Source organism: Leucoraja erinacea, chromosome 1 (genome assembly GCF_028641065.1).
Source record: "Leucoraja erinacea ecotype New England chromosome 1, Leri_hhj_1, whole genome shotgun sequence".
Classification (NCBI taxonomy): Eukaryota; Metazoa; Chordata; class Chondrichthyes; order Rajiformes; family Rajidae; genus Leucoraja; species Leucoraja erinaceus.
In genome coordinates, this window is record NC_073377.1 from 122022155 (window position 1) to 122039474 (window position 17320).

At 42.6% G+C, this 17320-nt stretch overlaps 1 protein-coding gene across 6 annotated transcripts in view; it reads left to right on the forward strand.

The window, feature by feature from the left end:
• The window catches only part of LOC129701414 (thrombospondin type-1 domain-containing protein 4-like), a 552304-nt gene that overhangs the window by 124873 nt on the left and 410111 nt on the right, over positions 1–17320 (forward strand). For all 6 annotated transcript variants that reach the window (XM_055642598.1, XM_055642615.1, XM_055642572.1 and 3 more), the window contains one exon: positions 5710–5812. In XM_055642598.1, the coding sequence (XP_055498573.1) occupies positions 5710–5812 (103 nt within the window). The remainder of the gene's footprint in view (positions 1–5709; positions 5813–17320) is intronic.

A 17320-nucleotide genomic window follows, 5' to 3' on the forward strand; every position in this document is an offset into this window, starting at 1 on the left:
GTGTCACCCATCCTTTTTCTGCCTGACCTGCTGGATTACTTTGATACGTTCTGTCCATCTACCGTAGTTGTAATGGGCCTGTCCCACTTAGGCGATTTTTTAATGCAACTACAGGCGACTAGTTTGTCGCCACATGTTCGCCGGTGGGCGCCGGGAGTGGTCTCCTCAGTCGCGCAAAAAGTTGTAGCGTCTTTTTGATCGCTGCTAAATTTTCAACATCTTGAAACATTTTCGGGGACAGTGGGTTTGACGCCAATAAGCGTAGCTTGACTTCTCCTGACGTAGGTGCTGTCGTAGGTTGTCGCCAGGATGATGTAGGTTGTCGCCGTTTCTTTGGCGACCTGCTACAACTATGACAGTCGCCGGCAGTTGCCTAAAAAATCACCAAGTGAGACAGGCCCATTAATGTTCTAACTCTTCGATAATGCTTGCACAACCATGTCCATTAACAAACAAAGTGTTATCCAGCCAAATCCTCTCTACCTCAAGAGCTTTTTAATTTCTGTTAACATTGGCTTTGAATTTCCTGGTAGCCCAGAACCACTCACTGACTTCATGGCAACTCGGTCTGCACCTCCTCAATGAGGATATTCCAGTGACAATATGGTCCAGGAAGCTTTTACTCTGACCACCTGGTGAGGAACTGTGCAATGGAGGGTTGGAGGACTTTAATTCCCATGTACTGTAGGTGCTTCAACTTGCAGCCAACGCATGCACCCGGGCTGAACCAGCTGTCAATTAGATTAAATATTTGAGAATTCTCTGATCCACAAATACTCAGAAATATTTAAAACTATTAAACATTTACAATACTCTTAAGGAATGTTTAACAAATATCAAAAATTAAAACAAAATTCTTGAAACATTGGAATGCACTTAAAGACAATTCAACATGTAAAAGTGAACTAAATTCAAATAATGTAGTCTGATACTCTCCATTGCAAACATTTCTCTCCGATCTTTACCGCCTAAAGTGGCGACTAGTTTGATTGGACAGCTTTCCTTTTATACCTCCCAGGAAACTGGCTCTTTGAGAAATCAACCTTGTTTGGACGTCCATTAGAGAAAATATTGAAGAGATAAATTAAGACTTTTATTGATTATCATATGAAACCTTCTGTCATTTTTTGTAGGATCTCATGCATAACCCTCCAATGTCCACTATTGTGTCTACGCGAACATTGATAAAACATGGTCTCTGCTTCTTTAGCTATCTTGCCGCAATACCGTACTCGCTCCAATCAGTCCAGTGACATATAGCCCTTCAAGAGCTACAGGTGTATTGTTCATAGTGCAGGTGGGCTTGCTCTTTGCATAACTTTCCCAAAATTAAGATACGTAATGTGCCAGAAAACTGGATCTTAGAGAAACCTTGGTGTGTCGTTGACAAGTCAGCAAGTTCAGGACCTTTATCCACTTCAGGACCTTTATCCACTTCCCTGATTCTGCCTTCACTCTACTCACAAGTTAAACTCTCTCTTTTCTTACCCTGCTAGTTTAAATCCAATTCCAATGCTCATGGCTTTCTGCATGGTCACAGGCGCCATTTTGGATCAGGTAACAGCCATTATTTTGACATTGCCAACCCAGATTATTAGCAAGTCTCTTCTGTGATGCCAAGAATGCAAATTCTTCCCTTTAGTACAAGCCGTGCTGTCACCCACTGTTCTTCTAAATCTTCTTCGTATTCACTTTGTCAATTGTCACACAAAGAAATAAAGATGGCCATACTTGAGACTTATTTATTGGTTCAGATGAAATGGGTTCTACAAAACCTCAACCATATTTCCATGTCATGAAAGCTGCCGTTCTTCAAGATACTTAAATTCCAGAGATATTTTGAGATATTTGTTGTGAAGTCTTTGTGGATCTTATAGCCTTGTTTGGATCTTTTAGTGCTCCATCTTTCAAGAAAGTATCATAGAAGTACTGCCTGAATGTAACCTTTGGCTGAAGTTATACTCAAACTGTAATTATCACTGGCTAACGTGTAATTATTATAAACATATAATACTGAACATAATACTTTATACCTAACAATTATCAACAATAAAATCATTTGCCAATACACCACTTTGCCAAAGTTGGTAGAATATTTATCCATAAAAGAAAAGTAAATCATTGATTTAAATAACATTTAACCCATAATTCAAGGTTAAAATAGAACACTATTCTTTATTGTTACACATAACGGCCTGTGATTTCAATAATGTAGCACATATATTGTGCTGCAGGCCATTGTTCTTTCCCAAACATGATTGCAACTCCATTGTCATTTTGTACCAACATATATCTGAGATAAACCATGCCTGCAGCAGCGATTCCAACTATACATCTGAAAAAGGGTCCCGACACGAAACGTCACGTTCTCCAGGGATGCTGTCAGAAGAAGGGACTCGACCCAAAACGTCAACAATTCCTTCTCTCCAGAAATGCTGCCTGTCCCGCTGAGTAACTGCCGCATTTTGTGTCTACCTTCAATGCAAACCAGCATCTGCAGTTCTTTCTTACACATGTTGTCTGACCCGCTGAGTTACTCCCGCATATTGCGTCTTTGCTATATATGACACACTTTTGTTGTGTTGTTCTGATTGATAGGAAACAACCTGCTCCTATGCTATTTGAAGTAATATACTGTTACTTGCTTCCTTGTCTGGAGGTCCATTCGAGCAGACATTGAAGAGATAAATGAAGATTTTGTCAGTTAGTTGTCATGTGAAACCATTTGGAGGATCCCATGCATAACTCTCCGATGTCCATCATTTTGTCTATGTTAGCATTGGCAAAATATAATCCCTGCTTCTATGTCTATCTTGCCACAATACCATACTCTTTCCAAGCATTCCAATCTCATCTAGCCTTTTAAGAGCTGCAGGCTTACTGTCAGTAGTGCAGGTGGGCTTACTATGTGTATACCTTTCCCAAAATAAAGTTTACACCCCAACGGTATGAAAGTAGTTTACACCCCAGCGGTATGAACATTGACTTCTCTAATTTCAGGTAGTGCTTGCTTTCTCCCTCCTTCCCCTCCCGTTCCCCCACAGCCCACTGTTTCTGCCACTTCCTTTCTTCTTCCCGCCCCCCCACCCCCACATCAGGCTGAAGAAGGGTATCGACCCGAAACGTCACCAATTCCTTCGTCCCATAGATGCTGCCTCACCTGCCGAGTTTCTCCAGCATTTATGTCTACCCAAAATTAATGTACATAACTGTGGAATGGATCCAAATAATTCATGTTATTTACACAATGTCTTACACAGGGTGATCTAACTAAATCTAGGTGCAAATACTTATGTTGACAGATTCTATTAAGATGAGGGGAAATAATTATTTTGACATCCAGGACGATTTTCCTTATTCAATCAACCAAAAATAGATTAACTGGTTACTCATGCCAGTGATGTCTGTGGGACCTTACTTGCAAATTGTCTACCATATCTCCTGCATAACAACAGTGTCTACACCATGGTGCAACTCATCAGCACTGTTATACTTGGGAACATTTTTTTGAGTTAAGTTTATTATTGTCATGTGTACTGAGATGTAGTGAAAACCTTTTTTGTTACATGCTATCTAGTCAGTGAAAACACTATACATGATTACGACCAAGCTGTCCACAGTGTACAGATACAGGGTAAAGGGTGTGTCTTTTACTGCAAGATAAAGTCGGAATAACGATAGTTCAAAGGTCTCCAATGAGTTAGATGGGTCAGGAACACTCTCTAGGTTTTTTTGTAAGGGGACAGTTCAGTTGTCTGATAACAGCTGGGGGAAAAAGTCCTGAATCTGGAGGTGTGCATTTTCAAAATGGTGTACCCCTTGCCTGATGAGAGAGAGACGAAGAGGGAGTGAGACTGGATTCTGCTGGGGGCCTTGACGAGGCAGCATGAAGTGTGGATGGAGTTTAATGGAAGGGAGGTTGGTGTGCGTGATGGATTGGGCTGTGTCCACAATTCTCTGCAATTTCTTGCAGTCTTGGATGGAGCTGTTACCAAACCATGCTGTGATGGCGCATCTGCAGAAGTTAGTGAGAGTTGTTGGGTTCTTGCCGAACTCCCTAAGCCATTTAATGGAAATATAGGCATCTGTGTGCTTCCTTGGCCATTGTTTTCATGTGACTGGTCCAGGACAAATTGCTGGTGACATTTATTCCTAAGATCTTGAAGTTTGTAGAGGCACAAAACGTTGTGAATAAACCGTTCCTTTATTCAGGCATTAAAAGTAGATATACATGCACGTTGGCCCTCTAACACAAAGTAGTTGTTGCTGCTGCGAGGCTGTTGCCTCATGGGCTCGAGCTGAGCCCCTGTTAGATGGAAGGACACTCACCCAAAGAGAGAAGAGAGCTGGCCAGCTTGAAGTCAGAGAGAAGAGAAGAGAAGAGAAGAGAAGAGAAGAGAAGAGAAGAGAAGAGAAGAGAAGAGAAGAGAGAGAGGGTTATCCTGGGGTTCGTTATATATACCAGGCCGCACCCCTACACCCCGTGCCAACTCCTCCCTGCCATTGCCCCGTCACATGACCCTACACCAGACTGCTGAGGGTTCGTGTAGCTAGTGGCCCAACCACTGGGTGCCGCCACAAGCTATCAATCATCACCAACACCAATAAATGTGCCATCTTCGCATCTTTAAATCAATCACCATCTCCCTTGTCTTGGTGATATGGAAGGCAGTTTATAAATGCAAATCATATTTGAAAAACATCATTCTTGATTGCTGTTCTATTTTATTCGAACATGAAGTGAAATAAATGGCTTTAAATTGTTTGTGTTAATATGATAGAAGAAGAAAATATGTGGCCCGACCCGAAATGTCACCTATCATTTTCCTCCAGTGATGGTACCTGGTGTAACTTATAAAACTAATATAAAAAAAATAATTTTACTTGTAGTTCAGTGTGAGATCCTTTATCCTAGCTCAGGGGAGAATGAGGTCAGGAAGTTATTGCCAAAGCACTGTAGTTCTATTTCTAACGATGTTTTCACGAGCAACATTACTTGCTTGAAGTATGGGATACACAATTTTTCCAAACCAGCAACTCTTTGAAGACACGTAATATGCTCTCTCTGCAAGGTTAAAAGGAAATTCTTGAACAAATGTATGTATATAAAATGATGAGAGGCATGACATTCAGAATCTTTTTCCCAGGGTGGAAATGTCCAACACTAGAGGGGATAGCTCTTTGGTAAGTGGGGTAAAGTTTAATGGAGAGGTGTGGTGGGGGCTTGGAGCGAGTTGCCAGTGATGCTGCTGGAGGCAGATATGATAATGGCTTTTAAGAGGCTTTTGCACTCCCATGTGCTGGGAATAGAGGGACATGGATTACATGGACAGCAGATGAGATTAGTTTAACATGGCATTATGTTCGGCACAAACATTGTGGGCCGAATGGCCTGTTCCTGTACTGTGCTATGCTCTATGTTCAAAACTGCCTCTGTAACCCTCCCAGATTTTTAACTATTTGCAGAGGAATACATCCCACTTATGCATCATACAAATGGATGTTACTTTTCATTTCTCACCACCAAGTGCATGCGCCTGGTTATATTGCAGTTTTTTTGCAGTGATTTGTGTATAAATTCTTGTGCCGTTTCATGACATTCGCTAATAACAGCATGTTATTTTCAGTGTACCTCAAAGAAGTCCAATCATGTAGCTTGTTGTGTAACATCATCTAATATACTAAATATCTTTGTCTTGTCTATGACAGCCGTGCCCAGATGGAAGTCGAGACTTTCGAGAGGTTCAGTGCTCTGCTTATAATGACAATGCTTTCACGGGAAAGTATTACGAATGGGAACCTCTTACTGATGGTGAGTGCATTCCGATTACAGGTCCAAAAGCAAAATATTCTCTTTATGTAGTTAAATATATAATGTAAATACAAATGGTGGGCACAAGCATTATTTATATCTATCTATACATAACTAAAACTCTGATCTTGTTATCTTCCGGTTTGGAGGTCTTTCTATTTGAGCAAAAGCAGTTTGCGACAGCATTACGATTTTTCGCCAGTTCATTCACCGTTCTCCTGTGATGTGAGTGCACCAAGTTTCGTTCCGATCGTTTGAATGTCGTAAAAGTTAGCGAGGTTTAAAAATCTTTAAAAAACGCACGTGCGCAGATCAATCTCTTTTCCTGCCTGTCAGTGCTGCACGGATTAGTCTCTTCCCCTGTCACTCCCCGGGAGGGTCCGCCCCTTCCTGCGCCATCGCGTCTTTACTGGAGCTGAGGGTGGCCGGCGGAGGTTTCCAACCGGACTTTCTGAGGGCCCCGCAGCAGCCCCGCCCCAAGCAGCAGCCGTGTCCCAAGCAGCCCTGCCCCGCCCCAAGCAGCAGCCCCGCCCCTAGCAGCAGCCCCGCCCCAAGCAGCAGCCCCGCCCCCAAGCAGCAGCCCAGCACCAAGCAGTAGCCCAGCGTCGGAGACCCGACCCAGCCCAGCCTGGAGTCAGAGATGTAGTTAAATAGAATACGGGGACTCCCAGCGGAGGAGAACGACCAGCAACCAGCGCCCGCTGTGAGTCCCCATCGCACCACAAAATTCAGCCACTACCCCTCTGGTCTCCCTCGCTGGCTTCTCCCCCCCTCCCCCGTGATGTTCCCCTCTCCCCATGGCTCTTCCCCCATCTTTTCTCCGAGCTCACTCTCCCCATCCTTAACAGATAGGTAAATAAATTACAATTTCTAGCAATAGACCAAGTCTTTATGGAGAAGATCAGTTGTTAGTTGGTACATTGGCATATCATAATCAGTAGCATCATCATACTCCTCAGACTGTAATCAATAAGCAACTCTGTACACTTTGTTTTTCCTCAACTTTTCAATTTTGGCATTGTAAACTACAGGTCTTTGCTCTTCAAACCACGTATTACGTGCCTTTCTGCCCACTACTTTCCCATTAAGAATGTCCTGTAGATCATCACATTTGGAGTAGTCCAAATTTGGATAATCTCTGCGAATGCTGTCGAGATCAGTCTCTTTTGCTGGGCATTTGGATTGACAATTTTGCATTTCTTCTTCGGAGACATCTGTTTAAAATATAAAGAAAAAAAACACTGAACGGCATTACCAGAAACAAGTTATTATTTGCAGTTTTAGAAAAAAAAGTAAAAATGATAGTTAAACATTAAAACAAATAGTAAATACCCAACAAAAAAAATCAGTTTCATCAAATCAATTACATTCATCTAATCAATTAAATTCATCTAAATTCAATTACTAGATAAAAACATCTATCAATTTCTTAAGAAAAGGCTAAATTTTTTAAATAGTCAAAGTATCCAAATAACAAATAACAAACTGATCCCATTCACACAAGAATTCACAATATAACATGATTTTTAAATCTCACTTTGTCATGAATTTATATGCCAAATGAAAGGAATTTAATGTTTAATTCCCATACATTAATCCAGAAACATCCAGTCTCAAGATAATCAAAATCTTTATATTTTGCACAATACATCTGACTGTACTGTGGATATTTAGTTTGAAAATATTGATCATGGATAGACAATAACACAAAATATAGATGTTCTTACAAAATTTAGATGTTCTTATGACATGATTGTGCATAAAAGTGATGAATTTGATTATCTTGAGTGGATGTTTCTGGATTGGAATGTGGCCGCTGCCATGATTTAATTCCCTATCGGCAGGCAAGACACGGCCAATTCGTATCGGGGCCTAAATAACATTTTTCGCATCATAAGATTAAAATGATGCCACACCAAAAAGCAAGATAATATGTTAAATAAATGACATACCTTTTGTTTCGTCCTGCAATTGCGATCCGTGATGTTGAAGGCATTGAAGGCATAAGAGTCGCGTTTAATTCAATCCAGCGATGCAATCAACCAGCAATTTAAATTAAAAACGGGAACGGAAGCGCAGAACAAATTTTCTTCATCAGCTGGCAGCCCGAGGAGATCCCTCTCTGACAACCAATACCCCCCCCCCCCCCCCCCCCAAAAGCCTCCAGAATTGCACGCATGGGCAGCAGGCAGATCTGGCGCGCCACTGATGATAGGTATTGTAACAACGCTAGAGAATGGGGTTGAGGGGAAAAATTGATCAGCCATGGTCGAACGGCAGAGCAGACTTGATGGGCTGAATGGCCTGATTCTGCTCCCATGTCTTATGGTCTTATAGACACAAAAAACTGGAGCAAGTCAGCGGGACAGGCATTATCTCTAGAGAGTAGGAATAGGTGACTTTTCAAGTCGAGACCCTTCTTCAGACGTCTTATAGTGTCTGGCAATTCCATTGCTCACTGCAACTTTACTGTGTAAATGTCTCCAGCCCTTAACTTTAGGCATCATTTTCTTAAACTTTTTACTGAGTATGATAGTTTTATTCTTGTTTCCAGAACCTTTGTTCCCATTGCATGTTTTGTTTAATCACTCAGAATATCCCTACTTCCATTAACTCCATCTACATAATTTTTTTTTGATTTGTATGGATTTATTGCATTGATCTGTTCAATTAATTTAATCAATCTCTGTAAAGCACTTTGGTTCAAATACTGGTTTTGTTGAAAAGTGCTATATAAATAAATATTATTATTATTATTATTATTACACTTTGCGCTGCCTTGGCAAGGCCACCAGCATAATCAAGATAAAAAAAGAGGTGTAGAAGTGTGAAAGCGCACTCCTCCAGATTCGGAGACAGTTTCTTCCCAGCTGTTATCAGGCAACTGAATCATCCCACCAACAACCAGAGAGCAGTCCAAAGCTACTATTGATCTCAGTGGAGACTCTCAGAATATATCTTTGATCAGACTTTACTGGACTTTATCTTGCATTAAACGTTATTCAAGTTATTCTCTTTACCATGTATATGTACACTGTGGATGAGTCAATTGTAATCATGTATTGTCTTTCCGCTGATTTGTTAGCAAGCAACTAAAGCTTTTTACTCTGCTTCTAATGTCTCGACATTTGAGAAGCATTGTTTCCATCAGCCGTTACATACAGCTCATAACGTAACGGGATAGGTTTTTTAAGTATATGGGATGGGTTTTCAAAGTTTACGGGATGGGTTATTAAACCAATATGATGAGGAACCGGCTAGAGGGAAGGCCATCCTAGACTGGATATTGTGTAATGAGGAAGGATTAGTTAGCGATCTTGTTGTGCAAGGCCCTTTGGGCAACAGTGAGAGGACCAATTTGTGTGCAAATTTAGAGCACATGGTATTGGGGTAGAGTATTGACATGGATAGAGAACTGGTTGGCAGACAGGAAACAAAGTGTAGGAATTAACGGGTTCTTTTCAGAATGGCAGGCAGTGACTGGTGGGGCGCTACAAGGCGCGGTGCTGGGACCCCAGCTGTTTACAATATATATTAACGATTTAGACGAGGAATTAAATGTAACATCTCTAAATTTGCGGATGACACAAAGGTAGGTGGCAGTGCGAGCTACGAGGAGGATGCTATGAGGCTGCAAGGTGACTTGGAGAGGTTGGGTGAATGGGCAGAAGCATGGCAGATGCAGTATAATATGGATAAATGTGAGGTTATCCACTTTGATGGCAAGAGCAGGAAGGCAGATTATTGTTTGAGTGGTGTCAGATTAGGAGAAAAGGAGGTGCAACAAGACCTGGGTGTGCTTGTACATCAGTCACTGTAAGTAAGCATGCAGGTACAGCAGGCAGTGAAGAAAGCTAATGGCATGTTGGCCTTCATTACGAGAGGATTTGAGTTTTGGAGGAAGGAGGTCCTTCTGCAGTTGTACAGAGCCCTGGTGAGACCGCACCTGGAGTATTTTGTGCAATTTTGGTCTCCTAATTTGAGGAAGAACATTATTGCTATTGAGGGAATGCAGCGTAGGTTCATAGGTTAATTCCCGGGTTGGCGGGACTGACATATGATGAAAGAATAGGTCGACTGGGTTTGTAGTTGCTGGAATGTAGACAGATGAAAGGATATCTTATAGAAACTTGTAAAATTCTTAGAGGATTGGACAGGGTAGATGCAGGAAAAATGTTTCCGATTTTGGGGGAGTCCAGAACCAGGGGTCACAGTTTAAGAAATGTGGGGTAGGTCATTTAGGACTGAGATGAGGAAAAACCTTTTCACTCAGAGAGTTGTGAATCTATGGAATTCTCTATCACAGAAGGCAGCCTTCTGGATGTTTTCAAGAGAGAGTTAGATTTAGCTCTTAGGGCTAAGGGAATCAAGGGATATGGGGGAAAAACTGGAACGGGGATACTGATTTTAGATGATCTGCCATGATCTTATAGAATTGCAGTGTTGGCTCAAAGGGCCGGATGGTCTAATCCTGCATCTATTTTCTTGTTTCTATGTTTCTATAATCCTCCAACATTTTCGGCACCTCCAACGGGATCCCACCACTAGTCACATCTTCCCATCTCCACCCCTTTCCACTTTCCACTTTCCACAGAGACTATTCCCACTCCCTAGTTCACTCATCCTTCCCACACAAACACCCCCTCCCCAAGTACTTTCCCCTGCAACAGCAAGACCTGCAACACCTGCCCCTATACCTCCTCCCTTGACTCCAACCAGGGACCCCAACAGTCCTTTCATGTGAGACAGTGGTTCACATGCACCTCCAACCAACCACATCTACAATATACGTTATTCTCAGTGTAGACTGCTATATATGGATAAGATCAAGCATAGGATGGGCGATCGTTTCGCTGAAACATACACTCAGTCCAACTTGCCCTACGCAATTTCCCAGTTACCAAACATTTTAACTCCCCTTCCCATACTGACCTTTCTGTCCTGGGCCTCCTTCACTGTCAGAGTGAGGCCACATGCAAATTGAAGGAAAGGCACTTCATATTTCACTTGGGCAGCTTACAAGCCAGTGATATGAATATTGATTTCTCTAATTTCAAGTAATCCTTGCATTCCCTCGCTTCTGAACCTCCCGCACCCTAGTGTCCTGCTAGTTTCACCGATTGCATCCATTCATCCCTTCGTTAGCAACTCTTCCACAGCCAACAATGGACCATTGTGGGCTCCACCTTTCCTTGGCTATTAGTGCCGGCTCAGATTTGTTCTGAAGCTTTTTGTACCTCTCGTTTCTCTCTCCCGTTTCAGTCTGAAGAAGGGTCTCGACCCGAAAAGTCACCTATTCCACCCCTCCAGAGATGCAGCCTGACCTGCTGAGTTATTCTAGCATGTTGTGTCTTTTTTTGGGAATAGAGTGTTTGGTTCGTAAAGACTGGTATCTAGCTTGCAAATACTATGATCCGCTCATCAAAGCTGTGCAGGATTGACTCATTGTCTTTTGGACAGTGGGCAGGTGCTATAGAACTGCACGGGAAGGTAGACTCTCCCGCCCCCATGAGTCTTGGGCAGATGGGGCTCGTCAGCCTGGGAAGGTGGTCCATCTAGGAGAGGGAAATCTCTGATTTACAACCTCCACAACCTTGTGGCCATAGCCAGTCATGGAAAAGGCTTCAGGAGTAAACCTAAAGAAAATCCGGAGTCGGAGCCCCTAATGCAGTTCGTCGTTGTCTACAACCTCGCTCTGGCAGATCCTGCGACGGCGCTGGTCCCAAACTGTAACGGCCCTGCTGTTCCTTTGGATCGATCAACGACGTGGAGAGGGGGGACATGCTGCATGGGCAGCAGCCTGTCCTCCATATGACATTGCCCAGGCTTGCATCCGACCACACATCACCTACAAACTAGGATGGTCTGTCACGACCGAAGGGGGCCTACATTGTCTTCCTCCAGCACCTTGTATTTCGCTGAAGATTCTGCAGTTTCTTGTTTCTCCATCAAAACTGGCTGATTGGAAGAAGAGCTGCATGTCTGGGGATATTGGCTTGGGAGAGAACAGTTGAGTTGGGTGTGTATAGATTGAGGAATTTATTATCAAGCACATTGGGATATCCTGTAGATGTAATAGGAAATATTTAAATGTGTGCCTTTTCTTTACTATTGATCTACTTAACTTGGGCAATGAGTGTTCAGGATATCTTTCATTCATTATTTTTTATCTCTCTACATCATTGTCTAGATCTCTTGTTTCCCTTTCCCCAAACCTCTGAAGAAGGGTCTCGACCCGAAATGTCACCTATTCCTTCTCTCCTGGGATGCTGCTGTCCTGCCGAGTTACTCCAGCTTTTCGTGTCTATGTTCAGGATATAATTGTCAGCAGTACTCAAAGTAAAATCGTAAAGTTAAATTGCAATCGCTTGCAAGCTCTGTTCCTTTCATTAAAGTAAATTAACAATCATTTAAAGTATGATATTTCATTTAAATTTAGTGCCAATTTAAATAATTAAAACAAATGAGTGAAGAGGATTTTAAAAAAAAATAAATGTAATAAATGGTACAGGGAAAAGTATAATTAGCAGAGTAGCAAAAGAATCTTGATTGTAACTTACCAACATTTACTTATGCATCTTGAGTTCTGGATAATGAAATTAAATGGCCAGTGAAGAACCAATTAATAGATTCCAGCAGATTACTTTCAGTTAAATTTGGATTATGATAATAATTTACACTGTGACGTAATCAGAGACTGCAGTTACTGGTTTACAAAAAACGACACAAAGTGCCGAGGTAAATCAGCGGGACCCGAATTGCCACCTATCCATGTTTTCCAAAGATGCTGCCTGATCCTCTGAGTTAATCCGGCACTTTGCATCTTAGCGTTTATCCGTTCGATTCTGCCTTCTTTGGTTCATTTCTTCTATTAGTTACTTAATTGTCCAACATCATTTATGGAAGGGAGTAAGATCAGACCTGATCTGCATGACGTGGCATTGTCATAAAATCATAAAGTCACACAGCTCGGAAACAGGCCCTTTCAACACAACTTACCCATGCCGACTTAACAATAATAATAATAATAAACTAAACTAAAGATGCCCCATCTACACTAGTCCCACCTGCCTGCGTGTGCCCCATATTCCTTCAAGCCTTTCCTACCCTTGTACCTTTTACGTGTTGTTATACTACTTGCCGCAACAACCTCATCTGGCTGCCCCTTCCATATGCACACCACCTTTTTTGTGAAAAAGATGCCTCTCGGGTTCCTTAAAATTTCCTCCTATCACCTTAAACCTATGTCTTCTGGTTCTTGATTACCCCAATCTTGGTAAGGACTATCTATTCCCTGCAATGATCTTGTATACCTCTCTGTGATCACCCCTCATCCTTCTGCACCCTCAGGAATACAGTTCTAGCCTGCTCAGCATGTCCATACATCTCAGCCCCTCAGGTCTTGGCAACGTCCTTGTAAATCTACTCTGCACTCTTTCCAGCTTGTTTGGCTGTTTGCATGTGTAGCCCTGTGTTGGAGCTTCATCAGCAAGGAACATATTTTAGTACATTCCCGCTACGCCATGCCTGCTGACAACATTCCTCATCAAAGCAGAATTGATCATCTGGCTTTATCTTGATGAAGGAGGGGGATATTTGCCAGGCTCTTGTTTTTTAATTGGAAACCTCCCATGGAACCAATCATCAGCCACTCCTGAAACCTGCAGCTTTTAAGTGGAAGCAGCTACCTATTGATGGGGGATGAAAAAAAAAAGCCAAACGTGCTGGAAACGCTCAGCAGGTCAGACATCATCTCTGTGGAAAGAAAAATAGTAAAGAGTTCAAGTTTAAATCCCTTTTGTCCATTTCATGGAATCCATTACTGATGAAGAAATTAGTTAAAACCTACTGTGTTGAATGGAGATTGTGAGAGATGATTGCTACTTTAATGGTCCCGCAATACCACTGGGCTTTCATGTCTTAATTTATCTAAAATATGTTTGTTTACCGTCATTGCTTAAAATGGTATTCGGCTATTTGTAAAAGTCTTTTCTTGCTTTTAGCTCTTTAAGGTCACCTGTTGCCTTTGTTCCAACGACCTTTGCCTATCTGTTCATCACATTAAATGATCTGTGAAAGACAGGACGTTTTTTCTTTCAGGAAGCTGGCTTTGCTGAAAAGCCATCCATCACAGATTAGATGGAATATTTCAGAAAATAGTTAACAACCAGTTTCAACAAATACCTCAGTGACAGATATATTCCTTATTTGAAAAGCTGTTAAGAGTGCATTAAATTGCATAAAGAGGCTGGGTTCTTGCGACTATCAAAGTTTCCCGCTTGCTTCCCAGTCCCAGCTGCCACAGAAAATGACCCCATGCTTATTGTTCCATTCCTATTACTTGAATTAATTTATTAGCAGTCGAGGATTAATTTTGTTCTCTTTCTGATATTTTTCTAGTAAAATCCTCACTGGAATCTCCAGTATCCCTTCCTCTCCAGGGTCTAGCTTGAAGACCTCCATGATCCCTGTTTATATTTACCTTTAAAGCCTTCCTTTTAATCCTCTCATAAATGGAACACCTGAAATGGTACATAACCCTCTACCCTTTTTGTCACCAAAGTGAATTATTAACTAACTGAAATGGAGAGCGTTCACAGTAATGCATGGAATGTAGAGAGCACTAAACACATCATTCCAGGCATTTCTTTCCAGCATCATTCCTATTAATATTGGATACATATGTTTACGTTCCATATTCTTCACTGCCGTCCCTCACCCCTTTGCCTTGTAACTGATATCCGATCTTTATGAAAGCTTGTTCTTCTGCCCGCACAATGCACAATGCTTTTTCGATGGAATGTGGCTGCGAAAATGGCATGTATAGGACAAGAGGTTCATTACTGGTCTGTGTTGCTAAACGTGAACGAGAGTGTTGGCCGCTAATTGCCTCCAACGCATGCTCCTAAAAGAGGAAGAGGAGCTGAATGTTCAGGATCGAGTACAAATTGCAGGCAACACCCATGTGTTTAGCTTTGTGCCCCAATGGAGAATTTCATCCCTCTGATCCTAGCCGGATTTGTCCTGACCCCAGGTCATACATTTTATACAGTACATTGCTTTTTTACACAATATGTTTCTCAGCGGTTCTTTAAAATTGAATCCCATGATTTTACAATTAAAAATGGACAAAAATCTGGTTGCCTTCTTATACTGTAAATGGAAACTGGCAGAAACAGTATGTGCATTTAGTTTTTAGTTTAGAGATACAGCGCAGAAACAGGTCCTTCGGCTCATTGAGTCCGCACCTAGCAGCGATCCCCACATATTAACACAATCGACACAGAGTAGGGACAATTTACACTTATATCAAGACAATTAACCTACAAACCTGCGCGTATTTTTGGAGTGTGGGAGGAAACCGAAGATCTCGGGAAAAACCCATGCAGGTCACGGGGCGAACGTACAAACTCCGTGCAGATAGCACCCACAGTCAGGATCTAAGCCGAGACCCAGGACTCTGGTGGTGTAAGGCAGCAACTCTACCGCTGTACCACCGTGCTGCCTTGCATAAAGAATGTATGGTATTGGTACCCCAACCAATTCATAATAAGCAACTGGAAATATTCTCCCGCACTTCTCCGAGATCCTCGCATCACAAACCCTCTGGTGTTTTACCACCCAATTGAGGACATGTGCTGGTTGAGGACGCAGGTGCTGGTTGAACAAAAACAAACAAAGTGCTTGAGTAACCCAGCAGGTCAGGCAGCATCTCTGGTGAATATGGATAGGTGACACTTTAAGTCAGGACTCTTCTTCTAACTGAACTCGTATGTAAAATGTTACGGAATAAAAGTTATATCTAATTGAGGCTGCAAAACTCGATGCAGTCTTCTTCAATAAATTGTGAATGGTTGGTGGAGGCAGAAGGACAGGGAAGCAAACAGTCCCCTTAGAATGCTGATCGAGGAATGGCAAGGGAATAATGATGGGGAAACTTAGCGGGTGAGGCAGCATCTATGGAACAAAGTAAATAGGCAACGTTTCGGGCCAAAACCTTTTTAAGACTTCAGAAGGGTTTCGACCCGAAACTTTGCTTATTTCCTTCGCTCCATAGATGCAGCCTCACCCGCTGAGTTACCCCAGCATTTTTGTCTACCTTCGATTTTCCAGCATCTGCAGTTCCTTCTTAAACAAGGGAATAATGATGCCTGGTGTGGAATCTCATTGAACACCCCAGAAATTGCAAAAATAATGGTGAGGTGAAAATTAAGGACTCGAACATGAGGAAAGGGGACGATCCCAGATGTGTGAGCAAAAGATGAGATTATATCAAAGACTCTGTCAACTATGGCAAAAGATGAGATTATATCAAAGACTCTGTCAACTATGGTAGAGATAACATTCATGTTCAGGAAGAAGGAAGGCACTCCTGAGACACCTCAGTTTCGTTTTAAAGATACCATGTGGAAACATGGTGTTCGGCCCACCGAATCTGCACCGACCAGTGATCAGATGTACACTAGTTTATTTCTGCACCCTAGGGACAATTTACAGAGGCTAATTAACCTACAAACTGCATGCCTTTGGAATGTGGGAGGAAATCAGAGCACCCAGTGAAAATCCACGAAAGTACAAACTCCGTACAGACAGCCATCCTTAGTCATGGTCTTCGGCCCACCAAATCTACACCGACCAGTGATCAGATGTACAATAGTTTACTTCTGCACCCTAGGGACCCGGATCTCTTTGGTGCAGAGCACCGGTGCGAAAGCGATCTCTGGTGCACACACACACACACACACACACACACACACACACACGCACACACACACACACACACACACACACACACACACACACACACACACACACACACACACACACACACACACACACACACACACACACACACACACACACACACCTGTAAAAATGTCATACTGTGCAAAGCCAGGGTGATACAGACACACGCCGCGATGACCAGGACGGTTGGCGCTGTAAAAAGACAGTTACATCACAGTGTACGGTAAAAGAGGTGGGGAGAGGGGGGAGAAGGTGTGGGGATAACTTTTAAGAAGCCAGAGAAACACGGCTGTGAAACTCGTGGACACTTAACGTATCCTTGGTTCTGAAAAATACTGCTTACTTTTTTTCCCCCAATAAGCCAATGAAATTCACCGGTCAGCACTGGCTACAACCTACGAGAACCTTCGACCTCCTGGCAACCCACCTACGGCACGAGAATTCTCGCCACTCTCCATGGCGACTTCATTCTAATCGCCGCTAACTTTTCAACATGATGAAATATTCACGGTGACCATAATGAGGCCGCAACTAGTTCCCAGAATGCGGGAACTCCTCACGACCACGAAGGCGACTCCCCAACAACCACCCGTGAACATGTGGCGAATGCATAGTCTCCTGCAGTGTCCTAAAAAGTCGCCTAAGTGGGGCACGCCCATAAGGCAGCAACTCTATTGCTGCCCCACTGTGCTGCCCCTATGTATGGAAACGTGTGTTCCTAGTATAGAAACGTGTTATCAGAGTGGGCAAGGAAGAGATGGA